Below are 24,632 nucleotides of genomic sequence, written 5' to 3'. Positions count from 1 at the left end.
ACACCACTCCAACTGCTGGTCCTTTACAACTGTTCTCATCTCTTTATCCTCCAAAAAAAGTCTTTCATCCGCTAAAGCAAAGCTCCTTTTAGACCTCTTATGTGTTCGTTTCCACAACAATCTCCTGTATGGTATGGTACCTCATCAAATGCTTTCTTTACATCCAAAAAGCACAATCAATCCATCCGTCCTAATCAATCCATCTATCTTTTACTAAACCTACTCTGTTACCAAAAAATATAATAATAATAATAATAATAATAATAATAATAATAATAATAATAATAATCATCATCATCACCTGGACCTCCTTTCCCACTCAAGGGCAGGGTGAGGTGTACCAAAGTCCAGACAGCCTAAGTTTGCCCAATCTAATAGGGCAAGCTTCCATTCACTCATCATTCAAGCCCCCAGATTTGTGGCTCTATCTGATACGCCAAAAAACTCTCACCACATTCTGTAGCTTCACATCAACATATCCGAGTCAAATAATAATAATAATGATGATGATGATGATGATGATGATAATAATAATAGTAATAATAGTAATAATAATAATAATAATGATAATAAAAATAAGAATTACTGTACTAAGAATGCACTGCCTGGATGGGGTACATTTTACAAAATCTGTTCTACAAGTCTGATGTGAAACAATCCAGTGAAACCAAATGGACATGAAGTTATTTCAATACTGCAGTCTGCATCATCCTGAATTAATAACATAAAACTGACATCAATGGGGGTTTCTTGATTCCTTTGAGAATCTGAGCAACCTAGTTGGATGTGAAATAACATCATTTAATATGAAATGGATGCAGGCTCTTCTGAAATATTATTAATGGATCTGACTGTACACTGATGTCACTGGTATAGAATAACACCCAGTAGTTGATAGAATCTTTCATCTTACAAAGCTAATAACAAATGAAATGTCCCTCTTAAAATTTACGGCAATGCCCCTCGAACTGAAGCGACAATGCCTAACTTTATCTGACGTGGTGCACTTTGAAAGAGCTATTGTTATGCATAAACTGATCACAAAACAAAAGACTAGTTTTGCTGATACTTAAAGTTGGGTCAAACAGAAAAATATAACATAGCTGAATGTTCTGTCCGTTTCATGCCGCGCTGCAGGTAACTTTGGTGGCTGAAGAACTCCACAATGACACTTTCTATTGCCATGGTTCCTCTTACATATTATATTGTGGTTACTGTCAGGCAAGTTTCTCTACTGAAGGACACATGTTTTGTTTTTAATATTATCGTAAATCCTTGCCACAAATATCGTACCGGATTAACCTAGACCTGAGCCCCTACACTCTCATGAGGAAAAATAACATGGATGATGGATGAATGGAAAAAACACCATGATGACCTGCTGTTACCAAGTATCTTCATCAAGTAATAGGAGTTAAATCATCATAAGGAATCTGAACACGTATGCATACAAAAAGTATTTTAAAAATTACAATTTAAATTTATCTGCACCACTGTTTTACCAAGCATCAAGGTAAAATCCCTAAGACGATACTGGCCTACTGCTGGTCCCTGGCACAGACCTTCCTGCATTTTTTATCAAGAGCATGATGCTCGCCATGCCAACTTCAACAATTATGCTGCATATTCAGCATCACTACGGTGCTGACATAATGCAGAAGTAAAATGTTACAACATTCAATCTACATCTAGCAACAAGCTGCAGCATCCATTTCAAAAACAATAATTAATAACAATAATAATTAAACATATACAGTTCTTGTCATTCAGAGAAAACATGGAAATTGCATACCCAATTTGCAGTACACATGCCGATTTGAAAGAATTATAAAATAATATCAGGCCTCCTTTCCCTATTCTGTGCCCATTATAAGTTTTGGAGGTGGGGTGACCTCACAAACAAAAATAATGGTTGAAAATTTTTAGTGGACGACATTATCAAGACATCCTTGTGCTCACTTTCCCCTATTTCTCATCGTTTTTATTTTTTGGAATGGGGTGGCTGACTCCTCCAAGAATCATTGAGGGGGGTGTCACCCTCCCCAAATACAGTATTTCATTATGGACGAAAATCCATTGTATAACATGCATTAAGATATCAAAGCCAATACTACCAACCTTTCACTAATTCTAAGGCTTTTTAATTGGGTAAGAGGGAGTTAACCTCCCTAAAATCATGGGATTTTTCATTCAGATCCTCTACGGGGAGTTAATGCTGAGAGAGAGAGAGAGAGAGAGAGAGAGAGAGAAGGTGGCGAAGAGGGCTGAATCTATCGCATAAGGCGAGTTGCCGAAAGTTATAACATCCTGTTTCGCAGGACTGATAATAATAATAATAATAACTACAGTAGAACACTGTGAAATTATGCAGGATTGATTAATAATAATAATAATAATAATAACTACAGTAGAACACTGTGAAATTATCCAAAGACAATTCAAGTAAAAAACAAACAAACAAAAATTCCACAGCCTTTACCTACTAAAGCCGAGCTATAAAGGAACCTTGAGGTCAAGGTCACTGATCATCTGCATGTTACCTTCGGTCATCAATATCTTTAAGTCCACCAAGTCTGGTTGTTCTTGCTTTATTTTTTCGTGTAAAATCTGGTGACTTCTCTGTCCTCCGTATTAGACCAAAGTGGCTCAATCGGCAGAGAGGTTGCCTGACGTTCTAACGGACCCAGGTTCAAATCCCCGCTGGAGCAGGGAACAGTTTAAGGATTTGAATTTCATTAAATCAGGCTTTACTGATCTACCAGAAGACCCGCCGACATGTCGTAAAAATACCCCCGCTAATACCAATACACAAGTCCTGTATGAGAGAGCCCTAGCATGTATTCAATATGGACGGTGGGTGTTAGCGCCAAAGTGCTGACATGTACAGGTGTATGGTATGTAGGAGGACTGATGGGCCTTGATAGCAGGCTGTGAAGCCTATGCCCAGAGTCGGACACACACACAAATGCACTGCATTCTGGCCATGTCCTTGGTATATGCCATAAATATTTCAGCTCTGTAACTTAAGTGGTTCTTGAGTTTCAGCATTTTTTTTTTTTCCCTTATCATATCCGGGTTCCGGTAGTCGGATCACAATGATATTTACTGAGAAGCAGCCAACCAGTACTAAAATATAGCAAAGAATGAAGCCAGTAGCTCAATCGGTATGCGAAAGCCAGCGATTTAGCTCTTCTCTAGAATTATAATAAAACTGACAAAAACAAGAACACTTCCCACAGGGATGTGGGAAGTTTTAATAATAATAAATATAATAATTGGTCATACAGAGACACATTAAGGAACAATAAAACTGCCAGCAAAGATGCTTACCTGAGGTGGTCTGAGCGCATAAAACGCTTCTGACAGACTGGGCAGACAAAGTTTTTCTCTCCGGTGTGTGTTCTGGTGTGCCTGGCCAGCTCGTCGCTGCGCGCAAACCTTTTCTTGCATGACGCCCATGAGCACTCGAACGGCCGCTCTCCTGGGGGTAGTAATGTCACGTAAATCACCCTTAACAAACATGTGGCTATGCATTTCCATTCTACTGTTCGCTGGAGATTAGTTATTAATGTATTTCCCTTAATTATTACTTGTGAACAAATCAGAGTTCTCATAAGCATTAAAATGGTGTACTCTTAACAGGGTAATTATCCAGCATTAAGTGGTGCATACTGTACACAGTACCATTAGATGACAATGGTCGTAGCCTGATTAGCCTATATACTTGGTACATAAGTGACGTACATATAGACAGGTAGACTAATACAGATAGATTTACAGATGGTTACAACTAGGATGTAAACGCATCAATACAGCAAACAATACTGCAACCAATCTCATATAAATTTATATGCAAATAAATTACCGTGGGCCGGGATAATAATTTATGGGAGTTTTGAGAGAAATGGGAAAATTCCTTCAAGGCAGGGAGAGAACGGGATGGTGGTGGTGGTAGCACCCTGGCTGGGGGGCGTCGCCTTTGTCACCATCTGCCGACCGTTACCCGCCTCGACCCACCCCACCCACCCTGCCCAGTGGTTTCTGCGGCCACTGTGCCCCTCCCATCCCACCATCAATTCATCTCTACCGCCACGTACACACTACCAAACCCATGTGACATGCCTACAGTTTATATGCAGCTATTGCACCCACTCATTCCCTCATCCTCGGCCTAGAGTTATGCACAACCCGTACTGTACATCATCCCCATATAATCGAAACAATTCGATAGTGAGTCCCAAACAATACACCACATCTTTAAAGTTAATGTACATCTCCCCTTACACAAACCACGCTTACCGCTCACACCCGGTTCATAAAGCAGCAGGAAGTGAAGTACATCAGCCTCCCATCTCTAATATCCCCCAGTCTCCCTGATCCACGCACCTCCCACACGCACATGCACGCACACACACAGCAGGTAATGGATGAGAGGAAGTGGTGATCCTGTGGCTCTTGCTCTGTGAAGTGACTCATACCTGACACCCACTTTGTTCATTCCGTTTCACTGGAAGTGTGTGTGTGTGTGTGTGTGTGTGTGTGTGTGTGTGTGTGTAGAGAGAGAGAGAGAGAGAGAGGTCGTTCTGCCAAACGTGTTGCATCTCTCTTCATCTTCCCCTAATGGAAACCAGAGCACAGCTGCTGGGACAGCAGAGTAAAGCAAGCCCTGTTTATTTCATCAGATTATTGATTATGATGTAATCTTTAGTATCTTGTTTACAGTCGATAACTGTGAAAACCTATCAAAGGGCATAGTAAAAAGATTACACAGATTAGTGTTATCTGTTCTTTACCTTGTTTGATAAGCACAGTCTTTCCGTTTAGTATCGGTGCCACCATGACGTATTACAGACGTTATTCCAACACATTACTCGCCACAACCCCAGTGACTTCACGCACCAACACGCCCTCGCCACAACCCTGACATCACAGTCCAACGACCTTCATTTGACGTCACAGCAACCGCGACCATCACTCTGACGTCACAGCAACCGCGACCCTCACTCTGACGTCACAGCAACCGCGACCCTCACTCTGACGTCACAGCAACCGCGACCCTCACTCTGACGTCACAGCAACCGCGACCCTCACTCTGACGTCACAGCAACCGCGACCCTCACTCTGACGTCACACTCGCCACGAACCTCACTTTAACGTCACAGCCGCCACGACCCTCACTAACGTCACACACGTCATCCACCACGACCCTCACTAACGTCACACACGTCATCCGCCACGACCCTCACTAACGTCACACACCACATGTCATCCGCCACGACCCTCACTAACGTCACACACCACACGTCATCCGCCACGACCCTCACTAACGTCACACACTCAAACGTCATCCACCATGACCCTCACTAGCGTCACACACACACACACACACACACACACGTCACGTTACTATCCTCACTAACGTTACACTTACATCACTCCTCACGACCTTCACTAACGTCACACACACTCACACGTCATCCGCCACGACCCTCATTGACGTCACACATCACCCGTCACGATCCTCACTGACGTTACACACTAACACGTCACGACCATCACTGAAGTCACGCCACCTGTCACGACCATCACTGACATCACCCGTCACGGCCGTCACGACCATCACTGACATCACCCGTCACGGCCGTCACGACCCTCGCTGACGTCACAGTAAGAGAAAACACCTGGCCGAACGACAGAAGACAGGTGCTGATAGCTGGCAGGAACGAGGAACATATGGTAATCTGTGTGTGTGTGTGTGTTACACCACTATACCCCACCATATAACCTCCACCACATCGGCATCCCCACCACACCCCACCATACTGTCACCACCACGACACCCTACCATATCGTCGCCACCACCACATCTTCACCACCACCACACCCCACCACATCTTCAACACTACCACACCCCACCACATCGTCACCACCACCACACCCCACCACATCGTCACTACCACCACACCCCACCACATAGTCATCACCACACCCCACCATACTGTCACCACCACCACACTTACGACATCGTCACCATCACCACACTCCACCATACTGTCTCCACCACCACACTTACCACATCGTCCCCACCACCACACCCCACCATATTGTCACCACCACCACACCCCACCATACTGTCACCACTACCACACCCCACCACAGTCACCACCACCACACCCCACCATACTGTCACCACTACCACACCCCACCACAGTCACCACCACCACACCCCACCATACTGTCACCACTACCACACCCCACCACAGTCACCACCACCACACCCCACCATACTGTCACCACTACCACACCCCACCACATCGTCACCACCACACTGTCAGTACCACCACCACCACCACTACTACCACCACACTGTCAGTACCACCACCACCACCACCACTACTACCACCACACTGTCAGTACCACTACTACCACCACACTGTCAGTACCACCACCACCACCATTACTACCACCACACTCTCAGTACCACAACCACCACCACTACTACCACCATACTGTCAGTACCACCACCATCACCGCCACTACCACCACACTGTCACTACCACCACTACCACGACCGCCACTACTACCACACTGCCAGTACCACCACCACCACATTGCCAGTGCCACTACCATCACCACCACCGCCACCACACTGCCAGTACCACCATTACCACCACACTGCCAGTACCACCACCACCACACTGCCAGTACCACCACCACCACCACTAGGCCTACCACCACACTGCCAGTACCAACACACCCAGTACTGTTTCCTGGTGGGGGGGGGGTGAGAGCAAGGCCGCGCCCCAGCAACCTCGCTACCGCAGTGGTGGCCTGGCAGCTCCCATCCCATTACACAAGTCCATCCGCCTCAATTACCACCAAACACACCACACTGCCCTCTAAACTGCCAGGCGCAATGGAAGGCACCCACAACAAACTACATCACTGATTTGCTCTTGTGCACCTTCTTTCCCCCTCCCTCATCATTTCTGCGTTCCGATTCGTACCTAGCGACCTCCCCTCCCCCTCTCTCTGTGGCGCCATAAGGAAAATATAAACCTTGTATTTAAGAGACTCCGACACTGAATGGACCTGACCTGATGACCTTCACCTGCACCCCTGCATAGCGTCTGACCTCCATTCCCCATATTTGCCGCGGTGCCATCCACCTACCCACCCACCCACAACCAAACATTATGGCAACAAAATATTTGCTGAGCGTGTTACCACAATTACACACAGGCATTAACACCAAAAATGAATACCGGTATAGGCAACGCTCACCAGCAAACCGGTAGCTTATATTTATTGTATATCTATAGAGTGACATGCCTACAGCAGAGCAGAGCGGCCACGCTCAACCTCCACTCTCCCCCCACCCCCCACCCCCACCACCAGCGCCACATCGATCAGGTGAAAGAGACACGTGTGACGACACCATCCCTCCCCCTCCTCCTCTCCCCGCCACTGCCACCATGACAGGGACGAGGTGGTGCAAGAGCCGACAGCGCCTCCCTCACGTGGGGCAAGAGCGGCCTGCTGGTGAAGGCACAGCGGGGCGGGGCGAGGTGTGGCGCAAGTGTCAAGGTCAATGACACGACTGCCTCCCCTGGCAGCCAGGTGCAGGCGGGACGGCCAGGTGCCCGTGAACCACACCTGCCCCTGCGCGACAGCCCTACCACCAGAGGTAAAGTTGTGGTGCGCCACACTCCCTGCCAGGATGTGGCCCGCCACCTATCCCCTGCCGTCATGTCCGGGGCGTCCTGACTCACCCTGCACCAGCTGCACTCGTAAGGCGGTCCAACCCCTTACCTCTAAGTTGACTTGGGGGGGGGGGGGAGAGGGAAGAACATAATCATGCGGTGTGAGGGCGGGCGAGTGTGGAAGGGATGAGATGAGAGGCGCTTGAGGGACAAGCACGTCACAGGTAATGACAAGGATCATGCAGGAAACCAGAGATCAAGAAAATGAGGAAGAAATGTGACGAAAACTTGAAGTACAGCACGGGGGAAATGTACTTTGATTGAGATAAACAAATTTATGCCCGAAATTACAGTGTATTTGTCTCGTGATGGGTGCGCCCCGAGTTGAGGGTTGGAACCCAATTTACGGCGGACACTAAAGTGGGTAGAGGTACTATGCTCATTCATATACTTGCATATGCTCGCATCCTGTCGGTTCTACTGATGGCATACATAAAAACACAGCCATTACAGTACTTCAACAAGCATCACTCTTCCTACCGACACCCCTTCCCAATGCGCACTTCGCCAGCATGGAGAAAGGTTAATTCTGGCCATCCTTCTCTCTCCCAGGAGAAAGTCCGGTCCTGCGGTGAGTGACAGGGGTATCGCAGTGGGGACTCTGGGGAGAGCGACAAAGATACAGGTAAATGCTGGTGCTCTGCTATACTGGTGTGAGGGCTCTGGAAGGACAGGGACGGTATGAAGGGTGCGAGCGTCACTGCACAAGGTGGACTTATAAAGAGATAACCTACGGCTCTGATAATGCACAGTGTGGGAACACCGACACATGCTCTCTCTCTCTCTCTCTCCTAAACCCTGAACATAATCCCCTCATACATAGCGTTCAGTTTTTACATCTTCTCACATGACTACCCTCTCCTTTTTTTTCTCTCTCTCTGATTATTCTAATACGACACACTTCTTCATCCTTTTTTTTTTTTTTTTTTTTTTTGGTGCACCGTAGGGATCAGTACTCGATCCCTTACTATGTATATAAATAATCTAGACTTAGGAACCACTTATAGTATTACTAAACATGTCGATGGCACAAAAATTGGACATATCATTAACTTGGCTGATTACCGTGTTAACCTTCAATAGGACATCGATATATTGTCCAAATGGTCTGAAGAGTGGTAAACAGAATTTAACCTTGAAAATGTAAACTGCTTAACGTGAGAAAGACCATTGCAGATGCTGCATGACAAATAAAAACAAAATCAGAATGCGAGAGATCACGGAGTCATGTTTAGTAAATACTTTAAACCACGTGAGCAGTGTATTAATGCGAAAAAGTAAATGAGGTCCTACCATTTATTTTGCAAAGCGTGAGCAATAGGACATCTAAAGTAAAAATACAACTTTATCTGACATTAGTATGACTGTGCAATTTTGGCGTCCGTACTGTAGAATGGATATAAATTCGTAAGAAAATATATAGGGAAGAATGACAAAACATGATATTCGGAACCAATCAATTGAAGACAGACTGAAAAGGCTAAATCTGCACTCGATAAAAAGGTGTAGAGTAAGGGGAGACTTAAATGAGGTGTATAAGTGGACGAAGGAAATACGTTCTTAGTGTGAACATACAGGGCACAACTCGAACTATTGGTTTTAAACTACGTAAATTCCGTTTTAGTAAGATGACAGGTAGAAACTGGTTTGGCAATAGAGAAGTGGACGAATGGAATCTGCTATCTGTTTCAAGCATAAGCTAAATACGCATATGAAAAATAAGGGTTGAACAAAAAAAATCTAACTGCCAATTCATCTTTTTTTCCTTTTCAGGCTTAACTACGATAGTCTCATTTCACTATTCACACTTTCCCATAAAATAGCCAAGTAAGTGTTTCTATTCTGCGTGGTGTCCCTTCTCACCTTTTCCTGCCGGTTTTAGCTGGAGGGCTTAGTGGGTGGGAGAGAGCCTTCTTTGCTATCCTTGTCTTATTCTAGTAGTTTAATCACACTTGTAGGACCTGCCTAGCCCAGGCCAACTGGCCTACCACAGTCATCCTCTCTTATATTCTTACAAACCTTCTCTCATCTCTTTCCACTCCATCCTTTTCCCCCTCCCATCACTTCTTTCCAATCTCCATCTTTACTCTCAGCACAGGATACATTCTCCATCGCTACTCTCCTTCATGTCATACCGTAACTCGTCTCACTCCCGCTTCTTCCCAACAGCTGCTTCTATGAGTACATCTTGCTCCTTCCATACACCCTATTTCGCTTTTCCCGCAACATGCTCCCTCTTTCGCCTTGTTCTGGTCACGCTCTCTCCTCCCTTCCCCACGCTCCATCTCTCCTCTTTCCTGCCCCCAGCACTCTCTCTCTCTCTCTCCTGAATACTCGTATTCTGAGGGTAGGCTACATTTTTCTAACTCTTCAGGGCTTCCCTTTAAATAGGCTTTTCACTCCTACCACAGTCATACCTTCCCTTACCCACACAGTACGTCCCCCTATCCCCCTCCGACATTCCCTTTCTGCCTCTGCCTCTGCTCCTGCCTCCCCCAAGCCAGATTTCGGATATTCAACCCGACCCTCCTGCCACCCTACACTAACGACACACCGCCACCTCCCGCTTTGTCTCCATTTCTGACTAAGTCCCCCACCCGGGCCACCCCCTACTCTTCTATGCCTCCATCTACCCCTCCCTTCCCCCTCTTTGTCTCTACTCCTTCCCTCCTCTTCCGGATCACCATAACCACCCTCCCCCCTCCCTTTTTTTTCCCTCCCTCATTTCCTGTTCTTCGCCATCCCGTCTCTCGTCCTCTCATACTCCTCGTGTTCGCTCTCCGATTCTCTCCATTCCCTATTCATTATTTTCACTTTTCTCTTTTTTCTTTCACCCTGTTCCTCTTTTCTCCTCCCCCCCCCCTCGGCTTTCCCCCCTTTTCCCTTGCCAAGAGCAGCTGGGCAACTGCTGGGGGGAAGTTAAAGACCCAGGAAAGGGATGCGGGGGGAGGGGGAGGAAAGGAAGAATCACGATAAAGCGAGAGATGTGTGGATTGTGGAGATGTGTAAGCTGGATGTAATGTGGGGTAAAAATAAAGACTGTCATAGCTAAACAGAGAATTGCCAATCAGTGTCTGGTAGATTGGGGAGAGTATCAGGAAGTATGTGCATTACGTGAAGTAGAGATAGGCTATATAGGAAGGAAAGAAGAATAAGGAACGCGAGAGAAAGGAAGAAGGAATAGTAAGGAATGGAGAGGAAGGCACGAAGAGGAAAAGTGGAGGGAAAAGTGAAAAAATGAAGGAATAGCAGAGGAGAAAGGATGGAGACAGACAATGGGGAGAAAGAAATGAAAGATGAAATGAGGCAGAAATGAAGGGAAAATCCATGAAGCAGGGAGGCAGGATAAGTTAATAAAGGAGATGAAGGAACAGTGAAGCAAGATTTAGGGAGCAGCAAACGAGAGGGTGGGGAAGATGGAGGGGGGGGGGGATGAAAGCAGCGTAGTTTTCATCTGCTTGGTACTGATGCGCTGCAAGTCCTCTTATACTTAACAAGTCATCGTTTTTTCTGCCTCTTTATGTAACGTCTTGTAGTCCCTGATTCCACATTTTTTTCGCACTTCCCACTTTAATTGTTTTTCATAATGTCACTAAATATAATAAAGAGTTCATTTTTTTTTTTTTTACTTCAGGGTTTCTTCTCTTTCACTCAACATTCTACTGCACCCTCACCCTTGTGTAACCCTCATAAACTAAGCCAAACACAGGAGATAAAGGCAGTGGCGTCACCAGCTTACACAACACAAGCATAAACGTGCGGAACGTATATAACTGCAGCGCACTCTAGTTATTTCCAGTGTTAAATCTCCATGAGGGTTTGTGAATATGAACTTACAGACAGCTCTTCGTTCTCCAAACCTACAACTGCAGTCACGAGGGCTACTCCCCATACAGTTTTGTGGGTGAACTGACGTAACTATATTTACCACGCCGGAGAACTCTGACAATTTTCAGTTACATTAATCTGACAGCGAGCTGGCTGCCATCCCGACAAGAACTGCGTGCAACAACCTTCCAAGAGGATGCCAGTATGAGCTGGTGAATACCTGCCGTCTTGTCATACGATACTCCAAACAACATCTTTCATAAGATTTACACAGAAGTCTGAGGGTCAGACTATTTACGAGTATACTTTACAACACTGCTAGAGAGATTTTGTGAACTAGCACTGAGATATTTCGCTTTCTCCTCGTATATATTTATTGTACGATGCCCTTTCTTCTCATATCATAACATTTTTAGAGAATATTCCTTTTTTTTCACTTTAAAGATTTGAACTGTCCCATACCAATTATATCTTCCCCATACACCTCTCCCTCGCAGAGCTGTACACCTAACCTTTCCTCCTCTACCAAATCTCATTCCTTCCCTCTCTCAGGTTCGTCCCACTATTTCCATTTCCCTACTTTCCCCATACAACTTTTTCTCCCAAGGCAAAGGCAGGTGGGGAGACAAGGTGATGATCCAAGGTTACTGGTGGGAGATTAAGCTGGGACTGGAAGGTGATGAGGAAGCATGAGGATGAGGGGACGTGGCAGGCGAGATGGTGAGAGGACGAGATAAAGGAAAAGGTAAGGCTCTGGAAACAAGGCAGGTGGCCAGGTGAGGTAGATGGAGTGGGATGGGGGAACAAAAAGGGTGGTGATGGGAGACAGCAGGTGAAGTTCGGTAGGAAGGGGGAGGGGGACAAGGCAGGTGGGATGGGACGAGATGCAAGGCAAGGGATGAGGGGGGAGGGGCAAGGCAGGCGGGGTAGGGGGTCAAGGTAGATGGGATGGAGGCACTAGGTAGGAGGGGTGGGGGACAAGATAGATGAGGTAGGGGACAAGGTGTATAGGTGGGGAGAGAAGGCGGTGGCGTGCAGGAAGAGACGACGTCGTGGCTACTGAGCAAGGTCAGAGCTACCTGAGACGCCTTGTGGGTATGGCTGGCAGGTGGGCTGCGTAGGTGTGGGTGTGGTGGAAGTAGGTGGGCGTGGGAGCAGCAAGGTATCGGGGTGTAAGTGGGTGTGGTTGGTTGTGGACCTGGCGGAATACGATAGGTGTGGCTGAATGTGGAGGATGTGAATAATGGGTGTGGGTGTGGTTGACATTCGTGTAACTACAGCACTTAGGATTAGCCAGGGTGTACGCTGTGGGTGTGTCAAGTACTGGTGGGTGTGGTGTGGATCAGGCGAAAGTGGTCAGGATGCTACAGATTGTGCGTCCGCGAGTGTAAGTAAAAGGGTGAATCAGGCTATCAGTATCAGATTAAAACGAAACATCTCTAAAGACAGGTGAAGGCAGTTTAGTAAAATGAATCGCATCGTGGATTGGTGAATGGTATGGAAGGATGTGTGGCGGTGTGATCTGGTGTGAAGGTTAGTGTGGTGGTGTGAAGGGTTGTATGGCAGTGTGATCTAGTGCGAAAGGTTGTGTGGTGGTGTGGATGGCTGTGGTTAAGAGATGTGCGGTTTGAACGTTCTAAGTAGAATGGACAACGGCATGGCTGTGACGAGACAAAGGGATACGCCAGGCAATGGTAGGTGGTGGTTGTGTGATGAAGTGGCACGCGGATGGTGTGGATAACTTAACCCCTTCAGCGACATCTTTTTGTTAAGAGTATTGTTTCACTCGCAAGACGGATTGCTCTGCTTAAGGACGTAATGGAGCAGGACAGTGTCAATCAACCATACAATATGATGACTTATTTATTCCTCCCGCCATATAATTTATTCTATTTAGGACCGAAAATAATATCATAGTGAACAGGTTAGAAAAACTAATATAATCCTCGCAATACGATGTTTTTTGTTTTCTTATTCCTACCGTAGGGTGATTATATTCTGCTGAGGGGAGACCTGTGACAGTGATGGGATTAACTGCTCTGTTGGGTGATGTGTGTGGCTGAGACTGGATTGAGTGCTGGGCCAATGAGGTGGAGTGGAAAGAAGAATATCAAGAGTGAGTGAGTTCGTGGTGTGGATGGCTGTCTGTGGGAGTGAGTGGTACAACAGTGAGGTCGGAGCTGCAAATGACCTCCAGACTCACAGTACAAGGTCACACACACACACACACACACACACACACACACACACACACACACACACACACGTATACACACACACACACACACACACACACACACACACACACACGTACACACATACACACACACGTACACACATACACAATGCGCATGTCTAGGTCTGGCAATGGCGACATTTGCACTGTGGCATATTAATAAGACGATGTTTACTGTGTGTGTGTGTGTGTGTGTGTGTGTGTGTGTGTGTGTGTGTGTGTGTGTGTGTGTGCGTGCGCGCGCGCTTGGTGAAAGTGAGAGTGAGGAGTCGGCCACGCTTTCACTACTACGCCACGTGTGTGTGTGTGTGTGTGTGTGTGTGTGTGTGTGTGTGTGTGTGTGTGTGTGTACTGAATGATGTAGCCTAGTATGTATGTAAGTATGCATATATTATAGGATATGCATATTGTATATGTTTATGTTGCTCACTGTGTACTCAAATGTGTCTCCTTTGGTGTAAATTTGTCCCTATATATAAGCATGCATACAGCGGCCTGTACCTGTGCTGCTTGACTGGCCTATGTGTGCTGCCATCAATGTGTGCGTCAGTGTGCATGCAGTAGAGTGGTGTGATGCGATGTGGGGTGCTGTGACGGTGAGAGGGTGGTGTGCTGTGGGAATGTGATGTGGTGTGGTGCTATGGTGAGTGTGGAATGCAGGCGTGGTGTGGAACGTGGTGTGGTGTGATGTGTAGTTGCAATGTGGTGTAGTGTGGTGTGGGAGTGTAGTGTGAAGGTGTGGGACTGTGGTGAGGAGTCATGTGTAGTTCGGGGTGTGGTGAAGTGTGGTGTGGATGTGCAATGTGAAGGTGTGAGAGTGTGGTGTGCTGTTAAGTGTACTTTGGGGTGTGATGTGGTGTGGGGTGGGAGTGTGGTGTGAGAGTGTAGTGCGTTGTGGGGGTAGCGGCACGTGGATGGTGTACATAATTCACAACTATATTGAAACGTATCGCTCTGTGGTGGCACTGTGGAGGGAGGGAGGCAGAGACGGAGGATATATCTAAGGAGAGGCGATGAAAGGAGATGCTGAGCATTAATAAATCGAAATGCGACAGACAGAGGAATCGTGGTTCGTAAAGACTTTAAACCAAGGCAACAGTGTAATAACGCAAAAATCAAAGCAAATATATAGGGTCTTATTATTTATTTCGCGAAGCGTGAGCAATGGGACACCAAAAGTCTCTCTCTCTCTCTCTCTCTCTCTCGTACCTCCATCCTCTGAGCTTGTCTTTCCATCACTGCTTACACTCCCAGCCTTGTCACACATACATCATCCTCTCTTTCCCCTCTCTCCTTGCATCCATCTCCTGTTCCCAACTCCCCTAAGAACATAACAAGAGAGGATAATTGCAACAGACCAATTCGCCCATGCTAGGCATCTCCTACAAGAGTAACTAAACTACTAAAATATGACAAGGGTTACAAAGAAGAAGACTCCCCCTCTTCCAACAAACCCTTCAGCCGAAACCAGCAGGAAAAAGTGAGAAAAAACATCACTCAGTATAGAAGGGAGTGTGAGGTTTTGTACAGCAGAGGAGAATGCAAAGAAAGGGGTACAGGTGAAGTATGGCACGGAAGGGAGAGGAGAGATGCAAGGAGGCAGGGGATATGGGGTGGATACAAGAGAGGAAAAGAAAGTGGAAGGAACAGTGTGGAACGGTGAGAAGCAAGACAAAGGCAATGAGAAAAGGAATGGCAAGTGTGTGACAACAGGGAAGAACGAATGAAAGGGAAACTCGAAGAGGAAGAAACTGAAGGAAATTACGAAAGTACAGAATGGAAAAAACAATGAGAACAGGAAAGAATGGAAGGAGTTTTGGAATGAAGAAGGAAGGTTTAAGAGACAGGCGATCCGTGGGTGGGGTGGTGAGGGGAGGGGCTGAGGCAGGGAGCGGCGAGCATGTGGAGCGCAGGTGGTGGTGTGCACGGGCGACTCCCACCACATCCACCTGCCTCAGGGGGGTTACTACTCCCACGCTAGGGTGCGGACGTGGGGTGGAGGGGAGGGGGAGAGGGAGTGGAGAGAGAGAGCCCGTACAGGGTGACTACAAACATATTGCCTCCACGTTGCCCTGCTCTCTGCCATTTGGCCGCCCTCCCTCCAACTCATACTCCTCTTTCTCATATCTCTCTCCACTCCATCCCTGCATATCATCCTCTGTTTCCCTCTTCCTCTTTCCCCTGCCACCTCACTCATACACACTAGACTATTCCTCCTAATGCTTTCACAATCACATCAACATCAGCAGCACAACGCTTTTTCACCTCGTCATTGTCTGTCTCACCAAGTAGCTACACATTGTCCTCACAAAAAAACTTATTTCTAGTGCTCTCTTGAATGTTGTCCTTCTGACAGGGTTCACACTTCATGCCCACACGTAAGAGTGGAATCACACTACTGTCTTGCAGTGACTTTATTTCTATGCCCACTTCCCTATTTCTCATCACTGCTTTCATGCAGCCAGCAACATTTCTTCCCTGTTGTATTGTATCCTTTCACGTCACTTCACTCTCTAAACTTTCATCCCAGGTCCGGACGATACCGTATATATATATATATATATATATATATATATATATATATATAATGAAGAAAAAAAAACATAAATTTTATCTAGCACTACCTAGTAAGGTCACATTTAGACTAGGACATGCAATTATGGTGTCCGTATTACAGAGTGGATATAAATTCGTAAAGAAATGTACCAAGAAAAATAACAAAAATGATACATGATATTTGGAACTCTTCATATCAAGACAGACTAAAAAGACTAAATTTCCACACTTTTGGAAATAAACGTCCCAAGACAGGCTAGTGAAGGACAGAATAGAAGACACCAAACTATACCAGACAATTATGACACTGTATCGAAAAACCTAACCTACGGTTGGTCCTAACTTACCCTAACCGAACCTAACTCCCCCCCACCAACACACACACACACACACACACACACACACACACACATAAACACGGAAATTTACCCGCCATGACTAGATGTTGACACTGGTGGTGCGTATGTTTGTGAGAAAATCGTTTTGTAACCGGTTTCTTTCCTGCAACACGACTAACTTTCCTGCATGCTGATGACTAGTTCCTCCACTTCAAATCACTGAAGCCTTTTACAGTTTATTTAGGCCTAACTTTGATTGCATTTCTCTAACTGGTGGGGTTGTGGGGTTAAATATAGCTTTATGGAATTCTTCCACTACAAGAGGTCTTTTCTTAATCGAACAGAATCCTCCGATGGTCGGCTAATTAGATACAAACACGTCATTGTGTTTAACGTGTTGATTCATATCCAGAGTGAAAGTAAGAAAAAAATACTCCCGTACGAAACAAGAAGCGGTAATAATGCGTATAACCAAAGAATGAAAATTGAAACGTGACAAAGAATGGTGGATGTACGAGACAGAGAATACGGAAGAGAGAAAAACAAGGAAACAAGTATGTGACGGGTTACACGACAACGAAAGAGTACAAAGGAATACAGCAGCTAAAAAGAACTGGAGGAGGGGGAAAGGAGAGAGGGACTTAAGGATAAAGATTAGTGGAAGGCAGGGAGATCGAGAGTAGGATGGGAGGTTAGTAGTGACGTCATCATGTTCTTGGAAGAGATTAAGAAAAATGGGAAGCAGGGAAGGACAACACTCTGGCATGGACAGGACACAATGAAGGCCTTCGGACAAGGCAGAGGCGAGGGCAATGGCAGGGAGAGATGTGACGGATGACGGAGAGGGAGGGACACTGATAAGAAGGGAAAGGGGAGGGAGACAGACAAAATGGGAAAGAGAAACGAGGACAGGAATTTAGAAAGAAAGGAAGGAAGGCAGGTAAGAAGACAGACAGGGAGAGGGAGGTAGGGAAGGCAGCGAAGAGGGAGAAGGGGAGGGAGACGGGAAGGGATGGAAGGAGGGAGAGGTCACTATCAGATACATACAAGTGGGCAGAGCAGCTCGCGTCTGGCCCAAGGTGGACTTATCATGCCATCCTTCACCCTCGCCTCATTGTCTCCGGCAGGCCTAGTTTCAGGGGCTCTTCCCACAGTACGCGGCAGCTGCACACAAGGTCACCCCTCCCACCTATGTCGCAACCTTATATTTACACCGACACTTTTTTTTTCTTTTAAGTCTGATACTAAAAAGATAAAGTTAGCTCTGAGGGTTCACAGAGGGTATCAGGTTATCTCGCTTTATCGCAGATGCCTTACCAATGCAAAACAAATACTGAGAGTAGTGTTAAACAGGCTACAGCGGTACTAGATTAAAGTGAAGGACACAGATAAACCACAGAGGAAAAAAGAGGAAAAGAAAAAGAAAGAAAAAGAGCAGAGTATGTACCATGGAAGTATCACAGATATTATGATGACAACTCTCAGTACAGAATACTTATATTACAAAGACACCAGTCAAACACGTAGCCTACCTGTTGGCTAGTACTGCAAAAAAAAAAAAAAAAAAAAAAAAAAAAAAAAGGGCTTTCCTACTTAGTGAACAGACGTATCTTGGGCTGTGCATTCAGCCACATAGGCTATTACTGGAAAAAAAAAAAAAAATGCTAGCCTGCGCTATGCATATTAACTCGAGAGGTCAAAGCCTCAGTTACGTTGGCTACCACTGTTCTTCTGGAGATAACGCCACATACTGTAAATAAAGGGAAGGTAATCAACATAGTCTTTGCTGGCGGTCACTGGGTAACTGGGTAATCGGTGGACAAACTGGTTATTGACGGATCTATTGCAGGAGCTGCTTAGCCAACTATTAGCCTAGTACTACTGTTTGTGGAGATACTAGGCTGTTGGTGGGGCTACCGAGCTACTGGCGACGTTACAAGGCTACTGGCGGGGGGCTACTGGGCTACTGGCTGGGCTACTCGACTACATCCGCAAGGGTAGGGAGTGGAGGACCAACCACAACAAATATGAGTGTACGGTTGCCAGAGGAGGGAGGTGGAGGGGAGGCGAAGAAGGGACGGGAGGGAGGGGGAGGGGAGGTGGAGGGGAGGAGGAGGAATGGGAGCGAGGTGGAGGGGAGGAGGAGGAGGGATGGGAGCGAGGTGGAGGGGAGGAGGAGGAGGGATGGCAGGGAGGTGGAGAGCGGAGAAGGAGGTGGATGTGGAGATGGTAATGGGGGGGTGATGAGTACCGTAATACAGGAGGGAAAGGAAATACGTGAAAGAAGGGGGGAGAGAGAGAGAGAGAGAGAGAGAGAGAGAGAGAGAGAGAGAGAGAGAGAGAGAGAAAAGAGAAAAAAAAATGGCAAAAAGACTTAAACATCCGGAGCAAGAGGCTAGGATGAGTGGGGGTGGTGGGAGGAAGTGGTCAGGGGGAGGGGTAGAGGGGAGGCAGAAAGCAGCGTGGGGGAGGGGTAGAGGGGAGGCAGAAGGCAGCGTGGGGGAGGGGTAGAGGGGAGGCAGAAAGCAGCGTGGGGGAGTGAAAGAGAACACGTGATATTAAAAAGTAAAGAGAATACGTGATATTAAAAAGTGAGAACATGGGAAATGGAGAAGAGGAAGGCAAGTGGACGATGTAGAAAAGGAAGATAAGAGGCGGGCTGGTGGGGAAGGGAGAAGGGGAGCAGGTAGAAGGGAGATGGTGAGATAGGGGTGTGGAGTGGGTCGAGGTGTGCAAAGGAGAAAGGGATACGGAAGAAGCATGTAGCTAGAAGGGAGATGATGTGATAGAGAGAGAGGTGGGAGCGAGACGACGGGCATGATGAAAAGGCAGATGGCTGGCAGATGCACGTGAAAGGAAGAGCAGCAAGAATCACAGGAGCGTAGAGGAAATGAGACAATGAGAGGATAAAACCTTCAAAACAGGACCTGAGGATGAGACGCACGAAAACGAGAGAGGATGGAGGTGCAAGAAGAGAACAGAATGAGTAGGGAGGCAGAAGACGAGAGAGAAAGAAGTGAGGTGAGGGCATGTGGCAGTGAGAGTAAGTGACGCTCCTGGAGGTCTGACGAGGCCTTGAACGGTGGGTGGTGTGGTTGTGTAATGTGGTAAAGTGTGATGCCGCTAAAGGCTGTAGTGCTGGGATGTGGCAGAATGTGACGGTAGCTAGTGGTACAGGATGTCGACTGTATGTGGGTATGGTACTAGGATGTGGTGGTGTGTAATGGTAGTAAGAGGTAAAGGTGAAAAGTGCTGATGACGGCTGTGTTGTGTGGTGCGGTACGGAAATGTGGTACTGGGCGTGGTGGTGTAATGGTCTGTGTGGTACGGACACGTGGTAGCGCGGTGTGGCAGTGCAATGGTGGATACGTGTGGTAAAGGAAATAGTGCTGGTGAGCCATGGTGGTAACGGAGACGACTGTGGCACATGTGGTACGGAAATGTGGCATAAGACTGTGGTAGATGACGAAAAATGGCTGCCATGATTGGAGTGTATGATGGTGCTGGTGGTGGTGCAGTGGTGTAGGTGGTGTGGTGTGGTAATGTGTAGGTAGTCATGGTGGTCGTGGCAGGGGCTGTAGGTACGGAAGTGTGGTGAAGGTTGTAAGGGTGTGTGCCAAGGAAATACGGCGGGGTGGGTGAAGGCTGCGGTTGAAGAGGTGTGGTGGAGTGTGGTAGGTGCGCTAACAGGATGCTTACAACAGCGGTGAAAAATGCTGTGATGTCCAGTATAGAAGATGATGTTTTAAAGTGTGGTTGTGGTGAATGTTGTGGTGAATGTTGTGTGGTGTGGTGTGGTGTGGTGAATGTTGTCTGGTGTGGTGTGGTGTGGTGAATGTTGTGGAGCGTGGTGTGAAGAATGTTATGTGGTGTGGTGAATATTGTGGGGTGTGGTGTGGTGAATGTTGTGGAGCGTGGTGTGAAGAATATTATGTGGTGTGGTGAATATTGTGGGGTGTGGTGTGGTGAATGTTGTGTGGTTTGGTGTGGTGAATGTTGTGGAATGTGGTGTGGAGAATGTTATGTGGTGTGGTGAATCTTGTGGGGTGTGGTGTGGTGTGAATGTTATGTAGTGTGGTGAACGTTGTGTAGTGTGGAGTGGTGAATGCCGTGTGGTGTGGTGAGGTGCATGTTGTGTAGTGTGGTGTGGTGAATGGTGCGTGGTGTGGTGACTGTTGTGTGGTGCGGTGTGGTGAATGATGCATGGTGTGGCGTGGTGAATGTTGTATGGTGTGGTGAATGTTGTGGGGTGTGGTGTGGAGAATGTTGTGGGGTGTGGTGTGGTGAATGTTGTGGGGTGTGGTGTGGTGAATGCTGTGTGGTGTGGCGAATGTTGTGGGGTGTGGTGTGGTGAATGTTGTGGGGTGAGGTGTGGTGAATGTTGTGGGGTGTGGTGTGGTGAATGTTGTGGGGTGAGGTGTGGTGAATGTTGTTGGGTGTGGTGTGGTGAATGTTGTGGGGTGAGGTGTGGTGAATGTTGTGGGGTGTGGTGTGGTGAATGTTGTGTGGTGAATATTGTGTGGTGTGGTGTGGAGAATGTTGTGTGGTGTGGTGTGTGAATGTTGTGTGGTGTGGTGAATGTTGTGGGGTGAAGTGTGGTGAATGCTGTGTGGTGTGGTGATGTTGTGTGGTGTGGTGAATGTTGTGTGGTATGGTGTGGTGAATGGTGTGTGGTGTGGTGAATGATGCGTGGTGTGGTGACTGTTGTGTGGTGCGGTGTGGTGAATGATGCATGGTGTGGCGTGGTGAATGTTGTATGGTGTGGTGAATGTTGTGGTGTGTGGTGTGGAGAATGTTGTGGGGTGTGGTGTGGTGAATGTTGTGGGGTGTGGTGTGGTGAATGTTGTGGTGTGTGGTGTGGTGAATGTTGTGGTGTGTGGTGTGGTGAATGTTGTGGGGTGTGGTGTGGTGAATGTTGTGGGGTGTGGTGTGGTGAATGTTGTGGGGTGTGGTGTGGTGAATGTTGTGGGGTGTGGTGTGGTGAATGTTGTGGGGTGTGGTGTGGTGAATGTTGTGGGGTGTGGTGTGGTGAATGTTGTGGGGTGTTGTGTGGTGAATGTTGTGGGGTGTGGTGTAGAGAATGTTGTGTGGTGTGGTGTGTGAATGTTGTGTGGTGTGGTGTGGTGAATGTTGTGGGGTGAAGTGTGGTGAATGCTGTGTGGTGTGGTGATGTTGTGTGGTGTGGTGAATGTTGTGTGGTATGGTGTGGTGAATGGTGTGTGGTGTGGTGAATGATGGGTGGTGTGGTGTGATGAATGTTGTGTGGTGTGGTGTGGTGAATGTTGTGTGGTGTGGTGAATGATGCGTGGTGTGGTGAATGTTGTGTACCGTGGTGTGGTGAATGTTGTGGTGAATGTTGTGAATGATGCGTGGTGTAGTGTGGTGTAGTGAATGTTGTGTGGTGTGGTGTAGTGAATGTTGTATGGTGTGGTGTGGTGAACGTTGTGGGGTGTGGTGTGGTGAACGTTGTGGGGTGTGGTGTGGTGAATGTTGTGGGATGCGGTGTGGTGAATGTTGAGTGGTGTGGTGAATGTTGTATGGTGTGGTGAATGTTGTGTGGTGAGGAGAATGTTGTGTGGTGTGGTGTGGTGAATGTTGTGTGGTGTGGTGAATGTTATGTGGTGTGGTGAATGTTGTGGGGTGTAGTGTGGTGTATGTTGTGAGGTGTGGTGAATGTTATGTGGTGTGGTGAATGTTGTGGGGTGAATGTTGTGCGGTGTGGTGAATGTTGTGCAGTGTGGTGAATGTTATGTGGTGTGGTGAATGTTATGTGGTGTGGTGAATGTTGTGGGGTGTAGTGTGGTGAATGTTGTGCGGTGTGGTGAATGTTGTGTGGTGTTGTGAATGTTGTGGGATGTGGTGTGGTGAATGCCGTGTGGTGTGGTGAATGTTGTGTGGTGTGGTGAATGTTGTGTGGTGTGGCATGGTGTGGTGAATATTGTAGGGTGTGGTGTGGCGAATGCTGTGTGGTGTCATGTGGTGAATTTTGTGTGGTGTCATGTGGTGAATTTTGTGTGGTGTGGTGTGGTGAATGTTGTGTGGTGTGGTGAATGTTGTGTGGTGTGGTGAATGTTGTGTGGTGTGGTAAATGATGTGTGGTGTGTTGAATGCTGTGGGGTGTGGTGTCGTGTGATGAATGTTGCCTGGTTTGGTGTGCTGTGAAAGCTGTGTGGTGAATGCTGTGTGGTGTGTGAATGTTGTGTGATATTGAGTCGTGTGGTGTGGTATGGAGAATGTGTGGTGTGGCAGCGGTGAATGTTGTGTGATGTGGTGTGGTGAAAACTGGGTAATATGAATACTGTGTGGTGAACAGTGTGGTGAAGGATGGTGGGAGGAGGTGACGGATGCTGCGTGGCGTGGTAGTGGTGAGTGCGTGGCGTGGGGCACAGCAAGATATTCTACGCTGCAACACAGATAGCGTCTACTAATGATGAGGTGCTGGTGTGTGTGGTGATATGTGTACCGGACGCTGGCATGAGTGGTGGTGACGGGTGTGGGTGTGTGATGAGGAGGCAGTGATGCTCAGGGTGAGGGTGGGAGGTATAATACACCCTATGATAAGGACTGACAGTTATATAATAAGGAGTGAAGGTGCTGAACGATATCAACAGCCAAGGTTACTGTGTGTGTGTGTGTGTGTGTGTGTGTGTGTGTGTGTGTGTGTGTGTGTGTGTGTGTGTGTGTGTGTGTGTGTGTGTGTGTGTGTGTGTGTGTGTGTGTTTTCATGGGAACTGCAAGGTGTGTGTGAGTGGCGACTGACGTACAAAGAAGTGTGGCAATGGGTGTGTTTGGGGAAGGGGTGACGCGACGGAGTGGAGTTGGTGGGGGAAGAGGAAAGGAGCATAACTGAGATGGGGTGGTGTGAAAGGTGTATGATGAATGGCAGGGGTGAGGCAATGAGGGTGTGTGTGTGGGGTGGCAGGGGTGAGCCAATGAGTGTGTGCAGGGTGGCAAGGGTACGTAGTGCGTGCGTGTGGTGAGGCAGGGGTGAGGCAATGAGTGTGTGTGGGGTGGCACGGGTGATGCAATGAGTGCGTGCGAGGTGGCTGAGGTAGAAAGAGGGTGGAGGAGGAGTGACTTGGCTGAGACAAGCATGCTGTGCCAGGGATGAGTTAGGACTGCTAAGGTGTGCGAAGGTGACAAGAGAAGGCAAAATAAGTGTGTGTGTGTGTGTGTGTGTGTGTGTGTGCTGGGGGTGATGCTCTTGGGTGAGGTGGCATGGTAGGAGCGAGAACACATGTTGCCAAGTCTGCTTGTGTCGGCGGGGTGAACCATGCTGTCTGCTGCCTCAACCCTTCCTCCCTCCAACCCCTTCCCTCCCTCTGCCTCATCCGTCTCCTCATCCTCCTAGGGCTGTTACTCCTTCTTTTCTTCCATGCTCACCCCTCTTCTCCCACCTAGCAACCCTCACCCCCTCCTCTGTCACTGATGTCCCCTCCGTCATCTAACACACACACACACACACACACACACACACACACACACACACACACACACACCACGGGTGGAAGGAGCGGGTGTGGGCAGTGGGGAAGATTGGAAAGTGAACCCAGTGTCCCACGACATACATACTAAACTCCGTTCCCGGTAACTGAAAGAGTAGTGGTGTTAGCGGGCAGTGACAATGGGCATGGTGATAAAAGAAAACACAAGTGCTACTGTTACGAAAACACAGATACACCACACCTGTACGCAGGCTTAGCTGAAGGGTACAGTAGTTCATCTGTCTACCGTAGGTAGCTACCTACAGCCACGCGTTCCGTCGTAGAATTCATCCAGATGGCTGCGACAAAATCGTCACAAGCCTCCATCTACAACTCATTATTATTCCCTTTCAACAGCCCACGCCACCCACCATGTTCTGCACGATAGATCTTTATTTTATCCTTCCACCTCGCTCTATCATCAAGG

The 24,632-nt window shown here is 47.5% G+C and overlaps 1 protein-coding gene across 1 annotated transcript in view; it reads right to left on the bottom strand.

Moving 5' to 3' along the window:
- Positions 1-24,632, bottom strand: part of LOC145414856 (uncharacterized) — an 80,391-nt gene that overhangs the window by 4,714 nt on the left and 51,045 nt on the right. The window contains exon 2 of the mRNA XM_080284276.1: positions 3,331-3,481. Coding sequence (XP_080140402.1) covers positions 3,331-3,481 — 151 coding nt within the window. The remainder of the gene's footprint in view (positions 1-3,330; positions 3,482-24,632) is intronic.

Source organism: Coenobita brevimanus, chromosome 101 (assembly GCF_032717465.1).
Source record: "Coenobita brevimanus isolate Jiangsu-jjx chromosome 101, ASM3271746v2, whole genome shotgun sequence".
Classification (NCBI taxonomy): Eukaryota; Metazoa; Arthropoda; class Malacostraca; order Decapoda; family Coenobitidae; genus Coenobita; species Coenobita brevimanus.
Note: the sequence above shows the minus strand (reverse complement) of the source record. Positions and strands in the feature narration are given on the sequence as shown.